This window comes from Cyprinodon tularosa, unplaced genomic scaffold (assembly GCF_016077235.1).
Source record: "Cyprinodon tularosa strain WSP-4 unplaced genomic scaffold, ASM1607723v1 ctg607, whole genome shotgun sequence".
Lineage (NCBI taxonomy): Eukaryota > Metazoa > Chordata > Actinopteri > Cyprinodontiformes > Cyprinodontidae > Cyprinodon > Cyprinodon tularosa.
Genome location: NW_024039349.1, coordinates 222,658 through 239,675, shown reverse-complemented (window position 1 = coordinate 239,675; position 17,018 = coordinate 222,658). Strand labels below are relative to the sequence as shown.

The window sequence follows — 17,018 nt, the reverse complement described above, 5'->3', positions numbered from 1 at the left end:
ATCCCTTAGAGGCTTGATTGGTTGTCCAATGCAATCGGATGACGCTAAAGGAATTTAACAAGTGAATTTTTGCACTTGTTTTTAAAATGATTTAAGGTGCAATCCATTTTCTATTTTAAAGACATTTCAACCATCAAGATTGTACAAGATGATCCATAAAAAGAAAAATCGGGAAGACAAGCTGGAGCTGAAAAAGGCAGGAAAAAGAGTGATTAATGTTGAAGTGTTGGAAGTGGAGTCTAGACACGAGCTATATTAACCACAGGATCACGCGTGGCGCTGATGACCGGCTGGACCCAGCACTGAGTCAGGCCGTGAACGAGGATCATGCCTCTGCAGCATGGCCTCTCCTCCAGGAGCGCTGATAGATAAATAGGAGAAGAAAGGGGGAGCGGTGTGAGAACACAGCAAGAGTCCATCTCTTCTTCTATCAGCTGTGAGTGTTTTCTATTTTGCTGTTTCTCTTTTCTCTCAACTTCATGGATATTCTTTATTTTATTCGTGGCTTCTGTTTCTTCCAAGGCGTATAGGTGTTATTTTAAATAGTTTTGATTAGATTTCTTTTTTTCTTTGAAATGTGTTGAATCAGTAAACTGACCTCTGAGCCACTCAGCCACATATACATGGCCACATTGATTGGCCTCTATTACCTCCAGCTGGGGTGTGACAGCTCCAAGCTGAACCAATCACACTCAGCACACTGGTGTTGTCTAACAGTCTGAAGGTAATGAAACAGGAAGCATGGTGAGCTGAGACTTGTAAAACCTTGCTCAGCCTGTTCTTCCTTTATTTTTTTTTTATTTTGGTCACATGGGTGCAAAGCTTCAGATGAGACTTTTGGTGCGCTTCTTGTTTTGCTTAATTGAGGTTGAAGAACTCTAAAATTGCCTGTTTTCTTTTTGAAGATGGCATACGCTCTTTTAGCAGTCTTATCTGCTGCTATCAGTGTAACTTACTGCTACGCCGCTGCTTTTCAAGACCTGGGGGGGAATGGCAGTAAGTATTTACTCTCACCCTCTGTCTCTGCAGTTTAATTGGTGTTCAACTAAAGATCTGTGTCTTTGTTTTACTCCCTTCCAGGAAACAGGACATCCATTAAGTTTCTGGCTGTAGGGGACTGGGGTGGATTGCCTTACCCGCCGTATATCACGGCTGTACAGAAGACCACAGCTCAGGAAATGAGCAAAGTTGCAGAGCGGATGGGAGCTGATTTTGTCCTGGCTCTCGGTGATAACTTCTACTTCAAAGGCGTAGACAGTGTGGATTCCCCTCGGTTTCAGGTCAGTTGAGTGTCTCCGGTACAAGACCATGCCTTTTTCTGCAAGATCAAACTTTCTCATCACAATCTCCCACTAAAAGGAAACCTTTGAGTCTGTCTACACTGCAAAGTCCCTCAGGGTCCCTTGGTATGTTCTGGCCGGTAACCATGACCATGCAGGGAACGTCAAAGCTCAGATCGAGTACTCTCAAAGGTCTGACAGATGGTAAGGAACTGGCCGGTAACTCTAAATACCATTGAAATATGAGTCACATAGAAAAACCCACTATTTGAAATTGTCAGTCAAATGGAGGACAGCGACAGTACTGTAGCAGGGTTGTTGACTCCATCCACACAAAGTTAGTCATTACAGAGGTAGGGCTCTCCAGTATGCTGTTTGCAGGCATAATAATGGAACGATAGGTTAAAGAGAAATGTGCACAAGCAACTGCAGCCTTGTGAGACTTTGGGGGGGGGTAATCACAAGGAGTGCACTGGGGCTTATGTCAGCTTCCATAGACACTGCACTGATGTGGACTAAAACTGTAGAATTGCTTGTTTTACTCCACTCCTGAACCAGAAACAATTTCAGAGTTGACTAGGGTGAAACGGAGGTAACACTGAATGATTTTTTTTTATTTTCTGCTCTTAGATTTGACCATTTACTCCCATTCTGACCAAATCTGATCCACACTAGTTCAGGAAATTGATCCCAAAGTTTGCTTGTTTACCCTTTAAGCTGTCACACTAGGCAGAGGCTACGTTTGATTATATTGATTAGTTGGATCTTTTCATCATCTGATGTTATTCACTAAGTCCCATTCTGCTGCCGTCAGAGAACTAGAGATAAGTTGTTCACCTGAGTAACTTCTCTTTGAGGGTAATGTACGTGTTGGAGTAGTTTGATTGCACAATTTTCACTTATTAAGAAATAGGATATTAAAGAAAAGGTACTTTTTTATTGAGTAATATGTTGGCTACTCAACCAGGATAGGATGAACTGGTACATTTTAACGATCGATGCATCCACACAACTTATGAAGAGAGCCTTCCTGTGTGTATATGCAATCTTCCTCTTTTCAAGATATTTCCCCCACCCCCCAGTCTTCTTAGCTTATTTGTGTCATTTTGTAAACTTGTTAAGATGTTTCACTCCAACTGTTTTTAAGAAATAACCATGTCTACATTCAATCCACAGGTTGGATGTAGACATTCAACTTTGGGAGAGAGTGCGTTTTAACACTTTTTTTTTTTTTTTTAACATTTGTTTAGGTAGCTATTAGCTGAACCTTGTACTCCTTGGTTCATCCTATTGATGTAGTTTTGGGGGGCTGAGGGCGTTTTTTGTTGTTGTTGTTTTTTCCTCCCATTTACCTTATGCCTGGATTCTGGCATCTGGACACCCAGCATGATTAGCAGTCATCCCCATACTGTGAATTACTGAATCATTCATTTGCTTGTAGGACGATGCAGTTTCCAAAAGGTATTTGGAAGTAGAGAAGTGAAAATATAAAGCTTATTGTTTCCTTTTTCTCAGGAAGTTTCCTTCTTATTACTACGAGCTGAACTTCCGCATCCCCAACACAGGAAAGACCCTGACTATCATCATGCTCGACACCGTGATGCTTTGTGGAAACTCGGATGACTTCATGGATGAGAAGCCCAGAGGGCCGCTGAATTCAATGGATGCCAACCGTCAGCTGGTCTGGCTGCAGGAGAGGCTTGCTCGGTCCAAGGCGGACTTCCTGTTGGTGGCGGGTCACTATCCAGTTTGGTCCGTGTCTGAGCACGGCCCCACGGAGTGTCTACTGCAGAGGGTTCACCCTCTTCTTATTAAGCACAATGTGACGGCCTACCTGTGTGGCCATGACCACAACCTGCAGGTCAGCCCCACAACATTTCCTCTTCTGTGCTTTTACCCCAATGTTGTTCAATGATTTATATTGAACTTATTTCTCTATCTGCAGTACCTGGAAGAGTCTGGTGTGGGTTACGTAGTGAGCGGCGCTGGAAACTTCTTGGATCCAGACGTCCGCCACTGGAACCACGTCCCAAAGGGCTCTCTGAAGTTTTTCACTGGTCAGGCCTCGACTCTTGGGGGCTTTGTTCATGCAGAGGTCACAAAGAGCAAGCTGATCCTAACCTTCTTCCAGGCTAAAGGCACATCTCTGTACCGTACTGTCCTTTCCCAGAGGGAGTTCAAATAGGTGTTCAGCCGAGATTATCGTTTATCCTGAGGATTCATCTACAGTATCAAATCAGAGAAGGTTGATCCTACTTTTAACTTTTCCTCGAAATTTTCAGTGCTTTAATTTTTTTAAAAGAAATCAATGTTTTATCTGAATTTGTTGTAAGCTAAAATAAATTTGTTTTGTACAGTGTGGTCTTGCTTTCTTTGGCAGTTTCCAAAGATTGTATTTTCCAGAGCTTCGTGGGGTTTGGTAAAAATGACAGATGCTAGTAGAAATCTTTATAGCTTGTGCTTTTCTTTTAGCTGGTCTGTGTGGGTGGGTGTGCACCTGAGTGAGGACCACTTTTCATATCCTCTGCAGCTAAGTGATGACATTTTCTGTGGTTTTGTTAAACCAAAAGTCTAAAACTAGGAGGTAAGGGACCGATGCAAACCTGGACTGGCCAAACCAAATTGCATTTTGTGTTACTAACATTTTTTCATCCTCACTTTTTTTTTTCCCTCCCTTGTGTTTTTATTTACTTCCTGTCTGTCCTTCCTTGTTCCTCTGTTTCTTCCTCTTTCTTCAGTCTTCTGAAGAACTCCTTCCCCATATTTTCCATCTTCCACAGGTCTTGTGGCAAACTGTAAATGGGGCTAGCTTTGGATTTTTTTTTTAAAGCTGAGGATCTCTGCAGCTCCCCCAGAGTTAGCCTGGTATTTTTACCCATTTTTCTGTTTTACGATCTTCTTGCCCTACATGTATATTTAAATGGCAATTGTGTCTTGGGTTGTCTATAAATATGCCGTATTCCCTGCATTTTTTAGATGGTGTATTGAATGAGGCTCTGTCAGATGCTTTTATTTTGGGTCACTGTTTCAGAAAAGGTTTTAAACTGCTCTACAATTTTCCAATGTGTTCCTTATGATCCTGTTTCTGCTCACTCTAATAAACCTGTAAGGGCTTCACAGAACATTTGCATCCATTATATTAAAATGACCCGGCTGAACCGCACTGATTAATATCTGCATACATCTGGTTGCATGTCAGGTTATTAAGTGGCATTGTGGTAAAGGAGGCCGAGTGCAGAAGCCCTCTGTGCAAACATACCTGAGGGTTTAAATGCTGAGAGGCTGATGCTGCAGGACTCTTTGGGACAAGAGTTTGACTGTCAGCTCTTTTTCTGTCCCAGAGAACAGCCTGGCCTGCCAACAGAGGATTAGCCTGAATGACTACAGGTTGGCAGCTTCCAGGTCCATGAAATGCTGAGCCAGCCAGTGACTGTTAACCTGGGATTGGAGGCAAAAAAAAAAAAATGTGTTCTGTTCATTCTTTCCTCATCAGTGTCTAAGCGTTTTTTTTTTATGTGCTTTAATCTTCATTTTCACGTTAGATTAGTTTATAGTGTCTGTTTTTCCCCTTGATAAACAATCTTGTAGTTCTTCCCTAATATCAAAAATTGTGATGTTTTATTTAAAGAGTTTTTTTTCTGCTCCAAGTATCCTGTGGACTGAGGTAACTGTCTGTAGATCCAATTAGGATGAATTTCAGCCTGTTAGTGTAATTCAGTTGTCAGAGGATGTTAGACAGGTGAGGGTTGCTTAACCCTGACTTATATAGATATCCCGCAGACCTGAAGAAAACCTGTATCAGGTACTGCAAACTAGAGGATCAAGATTATGATGTTTCACATGAGGCCCTCAGCAGATGCTCACCATCATTTCTCTTTACCTTTAACATTTCTGACCGTAGCATGTCTGCATTGTTTACAAAAACCAGCTGTATTTACCACCAGCTCCATGTGTAGAAGTATGACGATAAAGCTAAGTTAACCCCTTAAACAATGTTAATAATCTGCATGAACTAAGTCCAGGTTTCAGTCATGTTCAAACTAAACTCTCGATGCATTACAGTATAAGGTGAACCTAAAAAAAAGCAATAAATACTTTGCGTCCACAAATGGAGCAGAATAGACAGAATTTATTAATATCACTGTTTATTCAATGTGTAATAATCCTATTCAGTGTACTCATGGCTAAATTAACAAATATTGATTCGATTAATTGATAAAACATTAAAATAGTCCTTTATTTTAGTGTAATGTAACACCATTGGTTTTATTTGTTAGCTGGTGGACGTGGGCCTGTTGTGTTGTAGTAATACTAACAACACAACCCATGGGATGGCCTGACCTGCTGACTAGAAACCTGTTTAGTGAATACCTGAGCCACTCCCCAACTGCGAAGCACTCTTGGCAGTGGGCCACAGCCATCTGTGTCCTTATCATACCAACATGTCTTCTAATTGGCTGATTTGCTTCAAATTAACCGTTTTGGCAAAAAATATTTCTCATTTAGTTGCAAACTGTGAAGACCTTGGAAGTTCAGGAGGGTTTTGATATCCATTGCATTATTCAAATGAGTTTAACTTCTGTTTCGCTTTAAATTAACTGCTGCCTTTGTTGAATACAGACACAGATATGTTGCATTTAATGTGTGAATTAAATCATCAGTGTTCTGCTGAGCACCCATAAGATTTTAGGTAGCTTCAGAGTGATGGTATTTCAATCTGAAAAACTCACACAGAGAGAAAAGATAATTAGAAGAATTTATTGATAAGAAAGTATAGTCTTTGGCGCTCAGACCTCGGCAGGAACATTCATGCTGAATTATGCTTTAACATGCATGAGTAGATGAATGTGAATAGGGATGTTCCCCCCGGCCTGAAACTGGTGGTTTAATCCGAGCTGGTTGACAAGGTGATCTGCTGGGCAGAATTGTGGGACTAGAAGACTGAGGGAGCTGACGCCGGGGCTTCACTCAGACTCGGGATATAGAGGTCCTGCTTGGTGATGCAGGTACCGTGAACTGTCCATGATGAGCAAGCATGAAGCGACAGTGGAGAGGAAAAACTCCCCTTTGGGAAGAAACCTCTGGCAGAACCGAGCTCAACATGGTGGTCTTCTGCCGGACCAATGTGATGAGACGAGGGATGGTGACAACTGGGATTAATACTCTCTGATGAGGTTGAGGTGGAGTCGTGTCATGGAGGACGATTCAGCTGCGATGGCGGAGAAGGGGATGGAGGTGGGTAAATGTCGTCTGAATCGAAATCCGACATTGCGATTGCAGGATAGCTGGGATGAGGGTTTGAAAGAGTTTATAAAGTGGAAGCAGGACGCTGATTGGGCTTCGTGGTGGAGTAGTTCGAAGCTGATTGGCTCGCTTCAGAGACGGATTAGCTTCTGATTGATGGAGGTAAGTCAGAGTTTCTTCAATTGAACTTTCGCTAGAGCTTCATGTTAATGTTTGTTGATTGGACGACATGTTGCACCATGCAAGCAGATTTATGACATTGTTTGCAGAGTAGCCGAATATTTTTTTTAGACAACTTTTTATTTTTACTCCTTACATTTTAAAGATAGACCTTTTAGTTTTGTTTCATTTAAGCAAATTTTTTTTTTTTTATTTAAAAAAAAAAAATTAAACCATCAAAATAATTTGTTAAATCCAGACAATCTCTTTGTGGTTGGACTCAGTACTGCACCAACTTCTTGTTCGCTACAGACCAAAATAAATACTTTTTCAAGATGATGCAGTCACCAGTGCATCGCAACACAGAGACAAACAGGACAAACAACCATTCATGCGCACACACACACACACACACACACACACAGAGAATTTAGACAAGTCAGTTAACCTAACAGTCATGTTTTTGGACTGTGGGAGGAAGTACCCAGAGAGAACCCACACATGCTCAGGAAGAACATGCAAACTCCATGCAGAAAGACCCAGGCCAGAAATTGAACCCAGAACCTTCTTGCTGCAAGGCAGCAGTGCTACTCACTGTGCCACTGAGCAGCCTACTTTTATTTTTATACTTTAAGTATTTTTTAAATGTAAAGGTAGTTTGACACTTTTACTTGAATAAAAAACTTAAGTTGATACTATTCTACAAAAGTGTTTTTTAAATGTAGGATTTATACTTCTTTCAACTAGAAAAAAAAAACATTAATACTTTTACCAACGCTGAATTGCCCAAAACACCACAGCTCAGTTATATCTATTGATAGTACATATTTTCCTTTCACTCCCCTTTCTATGAATAGAAAAAATAGAATATGAATTTTACTGAAACACTATTTCTTATCTGTTATACATAATCTGTAATACATAAGATGTTTGAAATATTTCCCTATATGCAATATACATATACTTGATATTCAAATTTCAATCTGTGAAAACACATATTTAACTTTTACACAATGTTTTAATCTTTGGCAATACTTGTTGAGTAAAAACTGGTCCAAATCTTAGTTATAGTGTTAAGCTCTAAAAGTAGACTCTGTATGGTTTGAAAAAATGCATTTAGGTTATAATCTGTAAATTGCATGTTTTCAGAGTGCAGTGTTCAGTCCTCTATGTTAAACAAGTGTCTCATTTTTCTGCATATAAAATAAGATCCCTGCCTGTGTTTATCACAGGTTACTGACTTTCTCCATCTGTTCATCATTTGACGCCCTAATGATTCTAGTCCACGTTGTGACGCTCAGCTGAAGAAACGCAGTAAGATTATTAAGTCCAGCTTTTCAGATTTGGCTGGAATGGTCCAGTCATCTAATTCTGCAGCTCCAAGTCATAAAATGGCATTTTAGTTGTTAAGCTTGCTCATCTAATCTCCTCACATAATCTCTGTCACTAAATATAAACACTCCTCTTCTCACAGATGGGTTGAGAAACCTGAGCTTAACGAGGACTGTCTCAGAGCACCACATTTTAAAGAAAAGCTTAGATCAGCAACTTCTATTTAAGTTAAAAATAGGTAGGAAATTAAAAAAAACTGTAAGATTACATCATTTAGATAATTTAGCACAAAAACACAGATGACGATGTTGAAAATGAGCTAATATGGCTGTGTTTTACCTTGAATTTTGACTTTAGCCAAATCACCGTTTAACTTGAAGCATTGCATGTCTGCCAAGTTATTGTGTCACCTATTTGTTCCAAGTCTCTACACTTCTTTATAATCCTTTTCCTATTATAATATGAAAAAAACAAAATTTCATAAAAAGTTTTTTCCATAGCAAATACATTTAACTTACATAAGTCAATAATACAGCCAACCTGAAAATATAATTTCATTTGTTTTATTGTTTTTTTTTTTTACAAAGTAAATGATTAGCACTCTATCTTCAAGATCTCAATTTTTTTCTAGTTAATCTTGAAGTCTTTATCACTCAGTCACCTTAAAGTGGTCACCTTAACTAACCGAATTAACTTCATCCAACGGGCAAATCTTCTTAGGTCCCACGGTTATTTTCAGCATCAGAATAGGACTGTGTCAGCATGTGGTAGCATTTACACCATTACAACATAAAAAAAAGCCTTTAGATCCTAGTGCCCTTTTTTTGTTTTCCTATTTTTATACCTTTTGTTAAAAGAATAACCTCAATCTTAAAGAGCTGATCTGCTGTTCTCAGACGTACCACAGCCACTCAAACATTAAATGTACAATCATGTGGGAAAATATATATTTGAATACATAAAACAAACATTAAACTTAAAACACTTGAGGAAATAGCTGTTAATTTTTGTTTAATGTGTAGTTTGAAAAAAATAAATAAATAATATTCCTGCCAAGGAAACATTTGGACATCCCACCTTTATTCCCACTTTAAATGACAAATAAATACAGCCAGGCTTTCAGTGTGAAGATTAAAGGATCTTAGAAGTCTGGTAAGGCATCAAAAAGAGGTCACGGAGAATTCAAAACCTGCCGTTCAACTGTTAGAAAACAATCTACCGGTGTGGGACATTAAACCTGCTCACATAGCCAGGTCCCTATGCAGGTCCACCTTAAAAGTGATCATAATCAAAGGAGTCAACAAAAACCCATGGTAGATTCTTGCTACCTGTACAATTATAAATGTAAATTTCATTGGTGTGGAGAAAGTTTAAAAACATTTGTAGCTTTCGGAAAAAAATGAAGGTCTTACCGACATAAATTAAAAGAAGCATCAGCAGAACCTGACACTGCAAGGTGAAGAATACTGATAAATCCACAACAAAGATTTGGGTAACAAAAATTGCTGGAATGGTCTATTCTAGTCAGATGTTGCTGGGGGATTCAAAACAGGCTGTATTATACAAGAAATCCCTCAAACATTTTAGAACTGTTCCTCATCCTGAGGCCAGATACTGGGTGTTGGCCTTAAGCAGTCCTTCACTGGAGCCACAACAGTCAAGAGGGCATGCATATAACAAGGTTAGTCTTGTTCTTTGAGTTCAATTTATAAATGTTAAATATAACAGTCCAGTATGTGAATATATTTTAAAATAATTAAGAATAAAAAGTGTGTTCATATGTATGAGCATATGTTCTAAGATTAACAGGACTAAAGGTTCTTGAAAATAATGAAATGAAATGAATGTGACAGTTCAGTTGATATGATTGCTTGGTTTGGCAGGCATCCTCTTCATTTTCTTGGCACAAAATTGTCAAAAAGAGCAACAAATAAAGGCGAACATCCTGGATACTCCAGACTCCGGGCAAATGAAATAATTTGGTATTATTCCCTCTCTATTTGAACACAAACAGCAGTGTCTCCAGAGGATGCAAAGCCATGATAACAAAAATGTTGCTGCTTTCATGCTCCAAAAAGATCTGCCTTCAAATCATAATTTGCTTTCTGGTTATTCTGTTGATTTTTTTTAGCAGATTTTTCTCCAAGCATAATAGTTTTTAAACTATATTGGAAGCAGATGACTATTTGAAAGATGCAGAAACAAGCAGATGAAGGAGCTTGATGTGCATTTATGTCTTCATGCATCACTCTCCCTGGGGAGCGGCTGGGTGATGGTGGGGCTACTCAAACTGTGGTGGCTGGGGAAGAAGGAGGGGATGTACGGGATGGCTGAAAGCAGCGGGCTGGCCATCGGGCTCTCGTTGACGGGGGACATGGGGATGATTATGTCGTCCTGGTTCCACACGTGGAAGGCGTTTGGGTGGGAGTGTCTCAGGCCAGGCGGCATGTGAAGAGGGTCAACACCCTCCAGCTCTGTTTCCTTCTTCATATCATCTTCAACTGGGCCAAGCAAACAGTCTGTGGACAGAGGAAGGAAAGGATTTTTTTTTAAATAACACCAAATAAATAAATAAAAAATAACTCTGAATGAAAAACTAAGGATGGCAGCACCTATGATTGTCATTGCTGTTTTGCACAATAATAACTTGTTTTTGACATCAGAAGAAGCGAAGAACATTGTGGAGAAACGTCCTGGAGTTCCTGTATGATGTAATGGGTGAAGTGATGGAGGTTAGTAGGCAGGATCCAAGGGATGATTAGTTTCTGCTCTAATTTTGGAAGATCATTGAGCATATCCATTCCATTCATTAACCAAACGCTTTCCTTTGGTCGGGATAAAAACAGGGAATTTACGAGGAATCTGCAAACTATATCAACCACATCACTTTTCTTCAACCAAGTCTCTTGTTTTCTCCTTGGAATTCTGTAAAAAAAGAAACTTGATAACTAAATAAAGCCTTTGATTGATGGTTATTGATTTCTTTATCTATAAGATAATCTAACAATCTTCTCAAGAAAGAGCAAAGAAGTTAATTGCCTCACTTAACGCTGATATTTGGGAGCAGAAGGCATGCAGCTAAAAGCCTGATTAGCTCATGCTTAGGTCAAGAAGAATTATGCTGCAGAGCTTATATGTTGCCTGAATCTGTTACCTGTTATATCCAGCATGAGGTCTTTAATGAGGTGACCGACGATAGCGTACGCCACAGCAACAACCACCAGAGCAGCCATGAGAAGGTACAGCACTGATTTAGGGAGCTGGATCAGGTCCTTAGGTGGGGGCTTGTACTGCTTATACAAAGGCTCCACGTTTTGTACCAAATACCGGAAGGACTGTCCCGCTGGTTCTGTGTAGTTAAATCCATCCATATTGCCAGAATAGGGGCTTCCTCTGCTGTTTCCCCTTGCATCCAGAGAAAAAAAGGCTCCTGGTTAAAGTTTTCTCCCTGCAGAAGAGTCTCTTTCTAAAGTAAAAACTGCACATTTGACAACAGACCTTCAAAATATCAAAAAGCAGTCAATCAATCAAGACTTGTATAAATTCCAGTGTAAAAAAAAAAAAAAAGTTTTTTATTTACTAACTAAAACCTACTCTACTCCGTATCATATAATAAACATTATTTGCTATGGTTGAAGAGGCATTGTTGCATTTCCCCCCGGTTGTGTGCTGTTTCCTCTGTCCTGACATAATCCAGAGTGTGGGCAGTGACAGAGGGAAGAGGAAGGGAAGGCAGGGATTACATCAGATCACAGTGGCGATCCATGAGCACCCATACCAACCCTAACCCAGCTCACAGAGATGGAGAGCCTTTAATCCACAACAAATCTTGCATTGCGCCTTATACAAGACGGCGACCTAAGAAATATGCAATAAAGATGCAGAAAGTCATGTATTATGTTTTACATTTTGAAACTAAACAGAATAAACAATATAACATGAATTTGATCTGCTGAAAAGCAGATTAAATTATATTTCCTAAGAAGAGCGACTGAGTACAGTATCCTGCTAACAGCAGTATTTTAGTTTAAACATAGTTAATGAGTCCAAACTGATCTCCAAAGGCACATTGTACTGTCACTGTTCAACTACTGCAAAGAAGAATAAAAGTAAGTAGATAATATAGATACAAAAAAAGATAATACAATGAAGTGCAATATTTATAGCCAAGCAACAACTCATCTGTGTTTGAATAACAAGTGTTCAGCTGGTTGTAACTAAATTCAGATGAAGTGAGCAAATAAAAAAAAAAAATCATGTAATTTATCTTACATGTTATTCAAAACTAAATCAATATTTCTCAGTATTCTGTAACCTTCCTAACCTAATGTTCTAAAAGTTATTTATAGTTTCTTCCGTAGATATTGCCTGTGAAGGACAGCAGTTTTAAACATTCTTGTAGCCTGTTGTAGCTAATTTGCTCCTCACTTCTTTACAGGTGAGATTCAAGTATATTACTTCAGAAATTATTGCAATATATATCATATTAAATTAAAACATGTGTAAGTTCACTAATTACATGGAAGGTTGAGTAACATTTTGCCTTCATAAACTGTAAAACAATCCCAATATTCTAGCTTCATGCTAAGATATTTTAGCATGTAGCTAGCTGCTGTTGCTAACGGCTGCTAGCAGAGCAGCTTTAGCTAAATTTATGTCTCAATATCAGACTGGATTTATTTATTATTTTTTTAAGCTAGTTGTTTTGAGTTGCTGTATACTGTGCCAAACTATACAGGTTTGTTTTTTTCAACAGGAATTTAGACATAATCTTCAGAACATAAGAGAATTAGCTGAAGCTAAATCTTTCTTTGGATCAGTGGTGAACCTCAAAACAACAGACGTGTCAAAAGTATGAATGTTTATTACTCAAGTAGAAGTATAAATCCTGCTATTTACAAACACTTTTGTAGAAGTTAGAGTGTCAACTTAAGCTTTTTACACAAGTTAAAGTGTAAAAGTACCAGTTTTAAAACTACCTAAAGTAAAAAAGTGAAGTAATACAGGGGAAAAAATGTTACGGACAAATGCTTTAAACTTTTAAACCTATAAAAGGGACATGTTTCTACAATTCTGGATGATAACTTCCTTAGACTTAATTTTCTTAGTTTTATAATTAATGGTTACTTTGTATCATCTTAAAATACTATATATTTTGGTTTGTGTTGAACAACACTTAACAAAATTGGGGCAGCAGAGATTGTCTGGATAAAATTTATAATTTGATTGTTCTTTATACCCACAGGCCATAATGAAAATGAGCTTAAATGAAACAAAACTAATGAGTATTTTTAAAATGTAAGGAGTAGAAAGTAGAGAGAGTTGTAAAAAAAAAAAAAAAAAAAAAACAATTGTAAGGAGTAGAAGTAGAAAGTTGTCTAAAAAATAATTAATAAACTACAGATAGCCAAAATTTCTACTTTAGTAAGGTAACAAATTATTTTTACTTGTCACATCTGACAATTAAGCTGATGAAGCATTTTACCTAGAAGATTTATTATAAACTGAATTGCAGCCTTAAATTTTAAATATAAATCAATTTAGTTTTTTTATGGATTGTTTTAACATTTGATTTCTATTGAACTCAAATGCAACATTTTTCACCAAATAAAATAAACTTTTTGTTAGTTAACAGTTATGCTTGCATTTTATAGATTTTCTTTCAACTTTAAATTTTTGAAGATTATAACTTTATTGACAATTACCTTTTAGAATTTTATTCAAAGGATTTTCTCAAAGTTCCTTTTGTTTATCTTAATAATATTTTGCAAAAACATAGATGTTTATATTTTATTCTTTTATTTTTTGTAGTTTCCGGGTCAAGTTTAACCCAAAGTGAATTTGTGAAGCCTATTATCAAAATTCACAAATAATACAAACTTGGCCCTTTTGCACTGATACAGATAGTGTAGATTTAACCTTTACTATAATAATTCTAATATAAAAACAGCCAGAAGCCCAAACATGCAGGAACCTTTGCCCAGAAGCTGACTATGTGACATTATTTGGTTAAACTTGGCTAAATAAAGCTAAAGTTAATGATGAATGATTTCCAACAGACACTTGCTGCCCAGAATAGGGCAGAAATAAAAATAAAATCTAAACCCAGGAAAACAGAAAAACCCAAAGACTTTGGGACATTAAACAGTCAGTTTAAATTGTATAATGTAAATTTAAATTTCATGGCCATTTTCTTGTCAAATTGTTTATTTTTGACACAAATTATTTGAGACAACATGCTTTGGATTTATCCATGGTTGAAAAAGTTAAATGCTTTTTTCCTGATATTGAAAGCTAAGGCTCCACTTAATGCTTCTTTTAACTTGAGCACAGAAGTACATTTGTTGAAATCATTATATTTTTAAATGTAATTACCAGATTTTTAGGATATTTTCTATTGCTTCGGCTGAAGCAAACCTTGTATCTTCTTTCTCATTTTCTCTGATCCAGACTCAGCCACACTTTAAGACCAGCTAAATGGATTTCTTTTATAATGACCTCCCATCCACCTCCTCTTCCACTCTGAAGGAAGGACAGGAAGACACTCAGATGGTAAAGCCACCGACAGATTAAATCTATTTTAAAATAAACATATGTGGATATTTTTTTTATCATATGTTATTTTGTTTCTTTAAATCCTTACATTGTTCAGATCAATGGAATAAACCCAAACAGTTCTCTAAGTTACCAAATTACGATCAAGATTCAAGAGTTCGAATATTCCTTTAAACATGTTATTTCTCTTCTTGTGAAAGCATTTCTTGCAATATTTTTCTTTTTACTTAGTTAAAAGATACTGACTCTGATTTATCAAGAAAAACATCTTCAAATGTTTGGATATCTGAGTCTGAAGAGGAGCAGAGCAGGTAAAAAAAACAACACCCAAAATGTCAAAAATTCCCTTCATTGCTTTATGAAATTAGGTACCTTTAACTAATACTGTGGGTTTTTATTTGTGTTTTTTTTTTTATTCAAACTTTAATTTTAGCTCCTACATTGATGACATCAACAAAAAAGCACAAGAAATGGTGGAAAAAATAAACCTCTCACGAACCAGAGATGAGGAGATGATTGACAGCTTTCAGGAGAAGTTAATAGAGAAGGTGTGTGTTTTTTTTTTAAATATATATATATGGGACAGGACAGCTCTGATTCTCCAATTTCATTTTTTTTATTACTTTAGACTTAACTTTCTGTTATTAAAGAGGCTCTGAACTGATTTAGTTTTTCGTCCTTCAGGTGACAGAAATGTGCCAGCTGATGAGAGAGCAAATGTACAAAATCTATGAGAAGAACAGCAGTGAATTCCAGAGGAAATTGCAAAGTCTGACAGAGGTTGTGGACAACTGCTCCAAGCTAAACTATGACCTCCTGGAGGCCAGTCAGGCCCTAGCATGTCTCAGGAGTGGTCTAGACATTGATCAGGGTTCAGAGTAATAACAAGCTAGCTTTATCCTCCAAAGGGGTTGTGTTTTTATTTCATTTGAAGACAAGTTTAATGGCATCAGTGGTGTTGTTATTGTCACGTATTTGTCTCATATCCTTTTCTGACACCAAACCGCCGACCTTGCCTCTGGTTTCGTTTCACAAATTTCTAAAAGCTGGAAAAAAAAAAAAAAAAAGATAACATAGAGTTTCTTCCTGTTTCATTTCAGCAACTGTTGTTTAATTAAATGCTGGAAAATAAAAGGGGGAAAAAGTCAAGTATTATTGTGGTATTTACAGGACATTGTGGCACAAAAAACTTAAATGTGATCTGTACATACATAACAATTATAATCATTCAAACCAATGTATATACATAATTTAGTATCAACAAATATCACAGTTGTGTATGCAACAAGTTATGAAAGTGTCATACTTTTAAGTTGTAGTTAAATACATTCCAACAGGCTTAAATCGGAGCCAAACAGACTTTTGCTTAGTTTTTATGATGTTTCCACACATATGCGGGAGTCTTTCTCAGTTCTCTCAGCTCACACAAGAGCAGTCTGTGGTTGGAGCACTGATGTTTTTAAGCAGCATGAAGATCCTCCTTCCTAAGTACATCCAAGTCAGATGCAATTCAATGACCCAGCCATCATTTTCTGGCTTCCATAACCAGAATTAACCCTCCTATCGTCCTCAAATATAGTAACAAATTTGGTCCTTGGGGTCAATTTGACCCCAGGGATATTTACCTCCAGAAAATGATTTACAGAATATTGTTGACCAAGTTTTTGTGACAGGCACTTTGTTTATTTGTTGAATACATAAATAACCCCTTGAAAATCAGTGAGTTGACCTTCCCTCTAGCGCCACCATCAGGCCAAACCTTTAAATGAAAATGAGTTTATTTTGATTTTTTTATACAAATCTTCTCAAATTTACAGGTTTTGAGCACATTCATGACTCTGAGCACATTCATGACTCTTACCAAATGAACCATATTGATTAATGTTGGTGACTCCCCCTTTCCTCTCATAAACATATTTATTTACTTATTTTTATCTATTTTGTTGTAATATATTTGTTGCTAGTTACTGTAGGATCTTACTCACCCCTCCTCTTTTGTTATCCGGGCTTGGGACCGGCAATGGCAGAGTTATAGAGTTTTTTTGTTTGTTTTTGTTTTTTTATGATTTTTTTTGGTTGTTTTTTCTGTTTTTTTTTTTGTTGTTTTTTTTTATTCATTTGTGTGACAGAAAATGGATAATGAGAACATGTCACGTAGTAGTTAGAACATGGAACAGTTTTTAGAGAGAAACAACATGGTGGCTGGAAATATTGCCCTTCCAGTCTCAGCATTCCAAAGACTTGCTGTTGCTTCACCTTTTGACTTATAAAGTCCTGCCAAAATTAGCAAGCCAATGTAGGCTTCCAAATCAACTAGATCCAAGTCTTTCCAACTGTCCCCATAAACACGCTTTCCCTCTAAATTTGTCATCCCAAGCACAATATTTTTGATTGATGGTGTTATGAAGAGCTCGAATGATGACGTCATCAACATGGCTGACTGCATAT

The 17,018-nt window shown here is 37.4% G+C and overlaps 2 protein-coding genes across 4 annotated transcripts; both read left to right on the top strand.

Annotated features, from left to right (window-relative positions):
- The first annotated feature begins 378 nt into the window (after positions 1-378).
- acp5a (acid phosphatase 5a, tartrate resistant) lies at positions 379-3,639 on the top strand. Of its 2 annotated transcripts, none has more exons than XM_038307280.1 (6): positions 379-436; positions 906-996; positions 1,081-1,280; positions 1,360-1,484; positions 2,796-3,141; positions 3,226-3,639. In XM_038307280.1, the coding sequence occupies exons 2-6, from the start codon at positions 906-908 to the stop codon at positions 3,463-3,465; spliced, it is 1,002 nt and encodes a 333-aa protein (XP_038163208.1). In that variant the 5' UTR covers positions 379-436; the 3' UTR covers positions 3,466-3,639. The 2 variants fall into 2 exon arrangements, with proteins under 2 accessions (XP_038163208.1, XP_038163209.1); XM_038307281.1 differs by lacking the exon at positions 379-436 and adding an exon at positions 706-724.
- An 8,408-nt stretch (positions 3,640-12,047) lies between these two features.
- Positions 12,048-15,669, top strand: syce2 (synaptonemal complex central element protein 2). 2 transcript variants are annotated; one of them, XM_038307290.1, is made up of 5 exons: positions 12,048-12,124; positions 14,466-14,567; positions 14,802-14,881; positions 15,004-15,118; positions 15,255-15,669. In XM_038307290.1, the coding sequence occupies exons 2-5, from the start codon at positions 14,493-14,495 to the stop codon at positions 15,450-15,452; spliced, it is 468 nt and encodes a 155-aa protein (XP_038163218.1). In that variant the 5' UTR covers positions 12,048-12,124; positions 14,466-14,492; the 3' UTR covers positions 15,453-15,669. The 2 variants fall into 2 exon arrangements, with proteins under 2 accessions (XP_038163218.1, XP_038163217.1); XM_038307289.1 differs by lacking the exon at positions 12,048-12,124 and adding an exon at positions 12,376-12,453.
- Positions 15,670-17,018: the final 1,349 nt, after the last annotated feature.

Bases quoted from the DNA above. Each gene is read 5' to 3' on its own strand.
- acp5a (XM_038307280.1), top strand. From the start codon at position 906: ATGGCATACGCTCTTTTAGCAGTCTTATCTGCTGCTATCAGTGTAACT. The intron at 1,281-1,359 runs GTCAGTTGAGTG...TCCCACTAAAAG, and splicing joins TGGATTCCCCTCGGTTTCAG to GAAACCTTTGAGTCTGTCTA. The intron at 1,485-2,795 runs GTAAGGAACTGG...CCTTTTTCTCAG, and splicing joins TCTCAAAGGTCTGACAGATG to GAAGTTTCCTTCTTATTACT.
- syce2 (XM_038307290.1), top strand. From the start codon at position 14,493: ATGGATTTCTTTTATAATGACCTCCCATCCACCTCCTCTTCCACTCTG. The intron at 14,568-14,801 runs GTAAAGCCACCG...CTTTTTACTTAG, and splicing joins GACAGGAAGACACTCAGATG to TTAAAAGATACTGACTCTGA. The intron at 15,119-15,254 runs GTGTGTGTTTTT...TTCGTCCTTCAG, and splicing joins AGGAGAAGTTAATAGAGAAG to GTGACAGAAATGTGCCAGCT.